Source organism: Cariama cristata, unplaced genomic scaffold (assembly GCF_000690535.1).
Source record: "Cariama cristata isolate BGI_N322 unplaced genomic scaffold, ASM69053v1 scaffold12257, whole genome shotgun sequence".
In the NCBI taxonomy this organism is placed as follows: Eukaryota; Metazoa; Chordata; class Aves; order Cariamiformes; family Cariamidae; genus Cariama; species Cariama cristata.
Window position 1 is genome coordinate 6,564 of NW_009626111.1, and position 10,599 is coordinate 17,162.

Genomic DNA, 10,599 nt, shown 5'->3' on the forward strand with positions numbered 1-10,599 from the left:
AGTTTTCAGATTAGACTTCCCATGGAGATGCCCAAGATTCACCACTGGACTCCCTTAAGCTTTTACCCACTGAGGGGACAAATAACAAGAAATTCAAAAGGGATCTCTGTGGTGGGTTGAGAATTTCAATTAAAAAAATGAAAACAACTCCCTTCCGTATGCATGCAGTTTTATTTGTTGCTGACGGAATTACTTGCCTGCACAAAATCACAGTGTCAGTACCTGACATATTAGCCAGGTTTACAAAGGAGAAAGTGGATACAAAATAAATAAACACAATGCAGAATTTGAAAATTTGCCCAACATATCAAAAACCTTTCATGTGAGATTTTGTACACGTTAATGCTGACTGGCCTGATTCTTCATTCCTCACCCTACAAAACCCTGATAAGACCCCAACTACCAGGCCTGAGCAGGGAGGGAGATCACTATTAAGCCACAGGACAATGCTGGCACACATACAAGGGGTATCAATTGTCCACCAATAAATCTTAAGAGGAAGAAAGTTGTTAACTGGAGAAGTGAAGTTCTGGAACTGCCTTCCAAAATAAATATCTGGTACAAAAAGCGTACTATGTTAAGATAGAAAGCAAGTGATTTTTAAGAGTGCTTGATCTATCACAGTGACCTTCTTGGATAATAAGAACCTTCTTATTTCATCTATATCGTAAGATCACAATTCTCCAAGTTAGGTTTGTAATAGTGTGCATGCGTGCATTATAAATCACTACAGTAAGTACAATGCAATGGAGAAGAGAACCAGAGTACATAGTTTAGAAATAAGCAGAGTTTTGTTTAAAGTTCATTGTCCTATAGCTTTTGGAAGATCATCACTGAATGGGATGATATGCTGGAGTCTAACATTGACTTTTGGTTCTACCGAGAGTACATTCTTTATAACATCACGGTATTGAAAAAAATATTATTCATTCACAAAATTTAAGAATACAAGAAACAATATATAAGATGTTAGGTAACTTCACAAAGTCACTTTGTGTTAATACTGAAAAGGGCGTAGCTTATTAAACAAAAAGACTTCCATCTGTAATACCCATAGCATATGTGTTAACAAATCAGTATTAAGATGTTTATTCGAACAAAGTTCACATCACAATGAATGAATACAAATACAAATGACTTATAACTGCTGACAAAAAAAATACTGAATTGTTGAAGAGATGATCTCATGCTCTTGCGTATTTTGCATTAGATCTCATAGTTTCTGAATTTCCTCAGAAGCTCTGATGGAGCATCCCCTGACCAGCGGAAACGCAAATGCCAGTAATTTGCCTCTGAAAATCCTGAGGGAAAAAAGAGAAAGGCAAGTAAATTATTAGAAACATGTATAAAACTAAGTTGTCTGAAAGAATACTTGATAATCTTCCCCCAAAAAAGTAAGTAAAAAACGGGTCACTTCCAGTGTTCTTGACTAGCAGGGACAACCTCTGTATTCTTGGCACTGTTTGAACAAGAACTTAAGCAAATACCAAACTTCAAGATATACATCAGCTGGGAAGAGTCCAAAGGAGAACAGCAAGAACAATGGCAGTCTAGAAAAGAGGACTTCCAAACAAAAACTGAACAAACCGCATTTCCTTAATCTAAAGAAGAGCTAGAGGGTGACATGATAAATCTCCAAGTACGTGAAAGGCAGCAGCATGGAGGGAAGGCACAGACGGCCCTTTCCACAGACACGGGCATTCTCAGACCCTGTGCTGCGTTTTTATGATCCATGGGCTGTTAATACTAAAATGTGATCTTCCTCTATCAGGAAGCTGAAACCTGTTACCAGACTTAGTGTTCAAGTCTCTTATTCAGGCTGAAATAGCTACATGGAGTTGTAGTCCATAATTCCTACACACCAGCAGACAGGAAGTGAAAATATCCCAGTTTAAAAGTGGAATCCAATATAACAAATTTTCCTGGACCAAACAAAAGCATTATCAACATCCTAGCATCAAGTGTGGACACTGCAGTGCATGCAGGCCCTGTCAAATAAATATATTCTAATAACAACAACATTTATTAATATAAGTATATGGCCACTGCATAAATTAAGTAGGCATTTGATGGGTTTGATATTTTTCCCATTCAAATCTATGGAAATTAAACTTCAAAAAACTGTGAGAAAGAAGATGCCTGCAAACAGCTCACCATTACAAGGAACAAGATGATGTTTCCTTTACTTTGAAATTTTACTGTTCTACAAAGGATACAGTGGTGATTTAATTACCAAAAAAACAGCACGTAGTATAATGTTGTACAGCATGATTTTTAAATATAAAATTTTCAGTTATGCCTCACATACATACGTTTGTTGAATTTTCTTATCTATTTTCTGCATTCCACAAATGTTTGGGACTAAATTAGGTTTTGCTACCCTCACAGTTCAACTTAATTTCCTGTTTGATCAAGTTGGGGAGAAATGACAGGACTTTGTTTAATAATAGTTCTCTGATAACATAAGCCTAAGATTATGAAACTCCTGAAGGATCAAGCAGAACAGAGGGTGGCTGTTGTGGTAAGTAAACTTTGATTCAGGCATACTAACCTAAACAACAGACAGAAAATACTAACTGGCCAGATGACAGCCTTCAAGTTTCAATTTTTAGTCCTCATTAACTCGTCAGATGCAAACTGTTCAGAAGTACTGAATGCTGAATGTAATACCTAAATATTTTATTTAACAGTTACTTTTTTTAAAAAAAAATAATCACTGAAAATAATTGCAAAACGGAACTTTCCATTTTGGTTTTAAAAGATTTTTTTTTTTTCTTCTCCAGTTTTTGGGTTTACTAGCAAGTGAAATGGGGTAGGGAGGAAGAAAGGTCTGAAAGCTTCAAAATTAAATAAACAACATAAAACCCGAAACAAAACCCCAACCCAAAACCACATTAAAAAGCTACCAGTTAAACATATTATTCTGGAGAAGAATTTCTCATGACTAAAAGCCTCTGTTTCAGCCCAGTCCCTGGATAACGCAATTTTCTGTAGCTGCTGGTTTCACTTACTTGGGGAGTCTGGATTCTTTGAAGACTCTGGTTTCACATCAGGAATTGCAACATCTTCTTGCTCCCTGTTCCCATCTGACAATCCATCTTCATTGTTTTCAGTCTGTTGGGGCCAAATCTCGTTGTTACTCAAGTCAGGAGCTTCCAGCATTTGGTCCTTCTTACTCTGGACAGCCCAGTGCATTGACTAAAGAAATGCAAAAATAACAAATAAAGAACTAATTCCTGCGCTTTAAGAGATTTTTAATGAACTTCCCTTTTTTTTCCTCATATTGTTGTAATAAATGGTTAAACAAAGCACATATTAGAGAGAAGCTTCCAGGTCAACAGGATAAGGGAAAGCATGGCTACATACTGCAAATAGCAGTTGAGGGTATAGTTTATGTCAGGTGGGGATGAAAAACAAAATGTACAAGTGCATCAAATAATTCTAAGGGACTTTTGTCCACTTTATTCTGTCATGACTTCAGACACTTTTTTAAGAGGGCTTGAGTGACCTAGAAAATGTCCGTTTTCAAAGCTGTGTTTGACTTCAAGGTGCCCTTTAAAAGCAAGACAATTTGGAAAGATTACTATTAAAGTCTGTGGAATGACTTCTTTTCGGAACTGAACTAAGCTTGACAGGATACTTCCAGCAACCATTTAAGCTCAGGCATAATGCTTTAGTTGAAGAGGCTCTCAAATTTCTCTCATAAGCAGAATTGGTGAGGGAAACATTTATTCATCTGCCTTAAAATATGACCAAGTAGACTTGTCACTATCACTGACCCTAATAAGGCAGGAAAAAAAAAAGATAAAATCAAACATTATGGAATTAGCATCTACTAGGAACATGCTACCAAATTATCTCACTAGCAAAATTAGGGAGGTAAACAGCCCTCAGAACATCTGCCTCTGTCACAAATCACCCCACTAGCCTAACAGGACCCCTCCAAAGACCTGTTTGAAGCTCAGGGTTCCAAAGAACCCATCTTCTAATTTTTCAAGGAGCTCTTTATTTAATCAGATAGTATGAAAACCTATCTGATAAGCAATACACCGAAAGGAGAATAGAGTATACAAAGGTCCGAGCTTTAATCTAACTTTGAAAATAAATAAAAGGTTCCTACAAAAGCAAAGTGGGCTGAAGCATTTGAAAATAGCCCTTAAGTTACTTAGACTTCATATAATATGCATAAAAGCAGCTAATTGATAAATTCACTCTAAAACTACTAGCCTAAAACCCTTCTGTGAATGGGCTTCTATAGCCCTCCCATCTGTCCTGAATTTCCTTAACATCCCTAGTGCAGGAATCACTCTGCACTACTCCCATCCCCAAAACCCACCACTGCAGCAGAAGTGTTGTAACTCACCCCCTCACTCACTGCAACATTTTCTCTGGACCAGCCCTACCTCTCCCTCCTCCTGAAAGCCCAAACTTAGACACCACCAACCATTTTCACAGAATTGCTGAGGGCCTCCCATTGCTGGAACGGAATGGTAATTTTGCTTTGACGCCAGTAATCGTAACGCGCTCGACTCTCTTCATTAGTAAGAATCTCCTTAGCTTGCTGCAGCTTCTGGAAATTCTCCACTAGAACACAAATCAAAAAGATACTAAAGCCAATTTTTTTTTTTTCAAATAAATTAATTCAGATGTGAAAGGGGAGCTGCCATCAATGGCTTAGAGCAAACAGAGTAGAAGAGACAGAAGGAGAACTAAGCGACAAAGGTACACGGTTGCTCTGCTTACAGCTTTGCACAGTTTTAGCTGCCGTGAGGATCATAGCGCCTTTGGTGGACAACTGATATCCTTTTCAAATGAGGACTAAAATGCTCATTTGTCTATCGGCTTCAAAATCTCCTCAATTTAAGTTCAGAGAAACTTCCAGAGTACAACAGGCAAAAGGCACAAGTTACCCCCTGCAAACAACCTTAAAAAGGGAAATTAAACTAAAGTAATAATGCTTAGAAGGAACACGCTTACATCCACAGCAGCAAGGAAGTCAGACCAAAGCACACCACCAGGAAAACATGGAGGGGGGGGGGGCAGAAACACACCAGGACAACAGGCAAAATTTGAACAGATTAAGTAACTTGTGCATTTTATTAGGTATGTTTTCTACATATGCTAAAATGTTATCTTCAATACCAGACTGCATGATGAATGAGAGCTCTTATTTTTCCAAAAAAGTAATTCTTCATTAAATGGTTACTAAGGATGCAGCTGCATGTTACTATTTGTAGAAGGGTTATAAAGATTTAGATTTTATCTATGAGTCACCTATGTTACAGTGATCTGTTATTATTCATTTATTCCTGTTTACAAATTTGAGAGATTTCTTTTGAAATACACTAAGCCCAAACACTAACCGAAATTGGTAACCATAAATTGAACAACAGGCAACAGGTCAAGGGAGCAATTCTATTAGGTTTCCTTTTTCTAGCATTACTACTTTTCAACAAATGAAAGGTCTACTTTAATTACTCTTTATTGAGCTTTAAGCTGATGAAATAAAAACTATGCAGGAAACTTTCACCAGTACTGTAAAAGGTATTTAAAATAAATACGACACATTCAGGTAAATGGAGCATAAAGTATCTCTTCTTGACAAACAAGGCTGCTCCAACATTTGGCACTTGGCCTCCCTTTTTGAGTTACTTAGCTTCAATTAACTGGGGGGACGGACTGGGCGGTGGTACAGAGAGAACAGGACCATGCACTGGAATAGTCTCTTGTTTCCCTCCTGCAATAGCCAGAATTTTCTGCAGACAAAGCTGATTCCATTGGTTCCAGTGATATTTGTGCTATCATTTAAAATAAATTAAATATTAGCGATGAGGTTATCGTTAACAGGTGGTAGATTGTCTCTCAGACACCAAATCTCAGGGGATTCCTTGTCAGGGAATCCCAAAGAGAAAAATCCCAGGTATTTCACCTTTTAACCCCCAAGCCCTCCCCATCACCTCTGTGATTCTAGGCCAGGCTGGCTCATCAGTAAGGGAAGCCAAGCCCTGCTGAGAGCTCTGCCGGAGGCAGCGGAGTGTGAGTCTCATTTCCCAGCTGCTGTATTCCCAGCTCTCCGCTCACAGAGGAGCCTGTGGGTGAGGTCAAACTCACACAGGCAGGCAGGCTACGGTGTCAGTTCATCCTTATGTCGTTCCGTTTATACTTAAACTGAGAGCAGGAATCCAAAGGAAAAGTTTTGGGCATTAATCAAAATGAGAAGCATATTTAATTATTCTACAATAAATTTTTGGTAGGAGCCATAGTTATGATCAGAACCACCTTTACTGTAAGAATATAAACTATTCAGACATCAGTGAGCACTGATCAGAGCTACCTTGGGGTTATGAATGGGTAAGATTGTCTCCAAAGAACTCAGGTGCTGCTTAGCCATCACAGGTTTGATGAACTGCATGCTTTCATAAACGCAAATGTTAGCTGCTGTTCTGCAAACAGATGGCTACTCATGTGGTGCTGGCTTCTCTTTATTTCCAGTCATTAAATAACATTAAAAGAAATTAAAGTAATTTAATGTGTTCCTGATGGGCTTGTTCATGGAAGCAAATTAACTACTTGATGCAAGTATGGCACTTGAATGCCACTGAGCATGGAAGCAGGCCATCTTCATACTTCTAGAAAGGGATATACTCCATAAATAATTTCTGGACTAAAAGATGTTCTACCATAGAAAGAAAAAAAAAAATTGAAAGTCCTAGAAAAAAAAAAAATCCAAAAAGTATCTTCCTGCTCTATCACCTAGGAGGGTACAAGTGTTAGAAAAGAATATTAAAACTTGCTATTTAAAGACAATATGCTCAATACACATGACAATTAAGATATATTGGGGGAAGAGAATATTTAATAAAGTTTTAAGGCTGAATTTAGTATCTTAGTCATGTTAATATAAGAAAAAAATAGATTGTTTTAAAGAGGGAAGAATACATACCTGCTTTGGGGTTTCCAGGATGTTTGTCAGGATGACATTCAAGGGCTTTAATCTTAAATTCTGCAAGAATTTGTTCAACCTAAGCAGAACGTCAAGAGTTAAAGTGAGTAAATACATACACACAGAAAAGATTTTCAAATTTGCTTTTTGAAAAGGATTGGGAGGAACAACAAAGAATGCCAAAAGATTTTCTCCTATTCATTTTTACAAGCTTTAGCACAAGCAAAATAGGTAACAACAACCATTTGTCAGTGACACTGCTTATTTAATTTCATTTGCCATGCACTCATCCTTATTCTTGTTTTTGTGAAGCTCAGTCATTCAATGGGAAGTTGGCTTTAAGAAAAATGAGTAAAGATCACGTGCGCGAAACCCATTCCTCACATTGGACCATGCAGGCAAAATGCACCACTTCGGTTGCTCTTCACCGTGTTTAATCTACTCTAACTTTTAACGAAGTCTCCTTGCAGGACGCAAAGACTTTCTGTATTGCTGAAGATCAGCTTGTGGGATTGGGCGGCTTTCGCCATATCCTCGTCACAGGAAATTTAGCCAGTAGCAAGTGACTTTGCCATCTTGGGTTCCCCCAAGCTAGATAACTAGCAGTTCGCATTCTTCCTGTCAAGTTCATTTTCTGTGCAAAGAGGTTGGTTTGGAATAGAATAAATTTATAATCAATATTAGAATAGTGGCATGTATTAGTTTATTAGATAATGACAAGTTCCCACACAGTTTGTAGTACCATAAAGTATAACAAGCACTGGAAAAACAAAGACGTATTAACAGTAAACACAATACAGGAAACCGCTGGGGTGGGCATCAGTTTAGATTTTCAGCTTTTCAGATTTTTTCAAAGTGTCTTGCTTCTGATTATAAGTCAGAAGCCAAAGCTGCTTTATGTCATTCTAGTACAGCTTAAGCTTTCACAACAATTTCCCCTATGATATCAATTAGCTACTATTCTTTTCCATGCTAGACAGGCTGTTTATATAAATTCCTCATCCTTCAATTTAAATTATTTATTTCAAAAATAAAGCTCATAACATTTTTTTCTTTAGATTAAAATTGCAGTTCGCTCAACTAGCTCACCAAATTTTGTTGTCATATTCTGGGAAAAATGCAGTCTACAGCGATATTTTAAGAATTCTACACTTTTCACTCTTGTCAGTAACTTCTTCCAGAGGGACAGATATAAGGCGGTGTATTTCCAGTCAGTGAGACATTTAAAAATATATACATTGTACAGAGAACTTGTTGAAAGTGGTTACTATATAGCTAGCTACCATCTCTAAAACTTAGTTATATCAAGGGGAAATTTAAAGTTAAAATACGTACAGTAGCAGAGGGGTAGCGTGGAAGTCTTCGGTTTTAAAAAAAAAAAAAAAAAATCAGTAGACGGAAAAGTTTATAGGAAGTTTATACAAAATATATGAAATTTATATAAAATATTCAGTGAGATGTTTTACCAAGAAAGGTATCCAATACCCACTATATATGAATAACACTGTTCTTGGAAGAAGGGTGTAGATTAAACCTCCCCTCTTCCTCTCAAGTCTGAAGATGAACTAGGTGTCCATGAGCTCAATTCTATGAGAAGCCAAGAATGAACACGGGTCTTTACTTGAATACAGGGAGAATCTGTAGAAATTGAGACTATTTGTGGTTAAATTTAATCAGGTCAGATCAAGACCAGAATATTCAGCAGCTCAGATGAAAGTACTGCAGCTGGGAAGGTGCTGTATATGCCTAAAGCAGCCTGTGCTGCTACAAATACTTGACTGCCTGTACAAAGCAATGCGATTGCAGAACACCTGTAATGCTTCAAATGTCTGTTAAATGTCCGAAGTCGCGTGCACCATCCCGAGGGAAGGCAGGCGTGGTACTCGGGCAACTTGTGATCTCGGGTCCTACTCCCAGGTCAAAAACAATCTAGTAACATCTGATGCTTCTCTGAACAAATCATACTTGATAGATTATTTTTTCAGGATCCATTAGCGTTTATTCCATCTTTTTAATTTCATTTTTAAGCAATTTGAAAAATCATTATCATACGTACTTGAACTAACCATTGATTGCTCAGCCCTTAAGGAATTAATGTGAGGTAGAAAACGAGAAACGGCGCCTGCGAAACCAGCCTGCGTACCAACTGTAACACCACCCTCTGCTGGGATGGCTCCCAGGGAGCTGGCTCGGGAAAAGCTTTTCATTGCCTGCTGTGACAGATCGACGATGCTTTCGAGTATGCTTTCAGGGGCAGAAAAAAACAAGAGGTATTTTCCCAGCATTTGATCACTAGGACAGATGAGGGCATCTGATTAAATTTACTGAGCAAAACCACAGCTTTTGTCCACACTGAATACATCCTTCATTACAGCAGAGTAATCCAAACCCCTTCTCCAAAATTGAATCACAATTGCAGTTAATGTAACAACTAGATTAAAAAATATTCGCGTACCACTAACTCAGACTATCCAATAAAACGTTAGACGGACACCTTTAGGAAGAAGAACACTTGTTTTAGCTACAAATCATTGCAAAACAATTGCTTAGCTAGATCTCATTATAAAGTATATATCTGCGACCAAAACAAATTAGTAGAACTAGTATTTGAATGTCATTAAAATTAGCGTTTAGAAATCATTAATATGATGAATGAAAAAGAGAGATTATTTTTGGTTTTCCTCCCAACCAATGAATACAGGGGTGTTTTTAAATTAAAAAAAAACCTGTATCAAACCTGAGAAACTCAATAGCATTATCAGTGACCTACAGCTATGAACACTCATCGTATTAGTTGCATATGAATAGATTTTTTCATCTTTTAAAACCGAAACTATATTCCAAAATATTATTTGGGTGTTGTCAAATTTATGCAGTTGGCTCATGATTCATAACCTTATCGCATGTTGAACTAAACGAATGCAGAAACCATTATTTCACCTGTACCTATAATACAATCCTGTTTTATAAGACACTTTTAAGATAAGCCTTATTCTAGGACCTTAACATCAGTATACAGATCAAAAAATTGAGCTTTACGAAGGGAGACACTAAAAGTGGTAAGAAAGAAGGTTCACAATGCATTTCAAATACTCCTGCCTGTAGGGGTAAACAAATTCAAATACCCCCCCCCCCCCGGTAGACAGACAAGCACATTCAAAACGTTATTACCGCGGAGGGGAGGCAGAGAAGGCTCTTACCGTAGATCGTTCATCGCATCCGAGCAAGTTGTAGTAATCTTCCAAGTCAGCCGGTCTGCAGTTGAGAATCGCATCCATCTGGACTAGCCCAGCGGGCTTTCTCAAGCCCAGGCACAGAGGGTGTAAAATACAGTATCAATACACAGCTCACGCAAGGGTTTAAAAGTAGCCCAGAGAAACAAGACGATTTCCACTCGGGTCTACCGCTCTCGCCGGTGCTTTTTAATACTGGCAGCTGACACACACGAATTTTCTTGACTTCTCCACCCGCCATTGGTCCCTGCGGGATGCCAATCCGGCTGCACAAACCTGCCCACGGCAATGCTCCCTGGGATTTGTAGTTGCCAAAGTCACTTCAACATGACACTGTGGGTCTCGTCCGACTGAAGGGAGTTCTGGATGCCAACCAAAATGTGGCTGTATTGGAGATTTACATCCCGCCATCACCTGTACAGC

General features: G+C 38.1%; 1 protein-coding gene across 1 annotated transcript; it reads right to left on the bottom strand.

The window, feature by feature from the left end:
- Positions 1–1,087: 1,087 nt before the first annotated feature.
- Positions 1,088–10,358, bottom strand: DNAJC12 (DnaJ (Hsp40) homolog, subfamily C, member 12). Its single transcript, XM_009703889.1, has 5 exons — positions 10,144–10,358; positions 6,944–7,022; positions 4,445–4,584; positions 3,012–3,198; positions 1,088–1,301 (listed from the first exon to the last, which is right to left on the bottom strand). The coding sequence occupies exons 1-5, from the start codon at positions 10,219–10,221 to the stop codon at positions 1,207–1,209; spliced, it is 579 nt and encodes a 192-aa protein (XP_009702191.1). The 5' UTR covers positions 10,222–10,358; the 3' UTR covers positions 1,088–1,206.
- Positions 10,359–10,599: the final 241 nt, after the last annotated feature.

What these genes read in the sequence shown, in the direction of transcription:
- DNAJC12 (XM_009703889.1), bottom strand. Translation starts at nt 10,221, where the DNA reads ATGGATGCGATTCTCAACTGCAGACCGGCTGACTTGGAAGATTACTAC. An exon ending in GATGCGATGAACGATCTACG is followed by an intron (nt 7,023 to 10,143) that starts GTAAGAGCCTTC and finishes CGTTCTGCTTAG; the next exon opens with GTTGAACAAATTCTTGCAGA. An exon ending in AAAGAATCCAGACTCCCCAA is followed by an intron (nt 1,302 to 3,011) that starts GTAAGTGAAACC and finishes TTTTTCCCTCAG; the next exon opens with GATTTTCAGAGGCAAATTAC.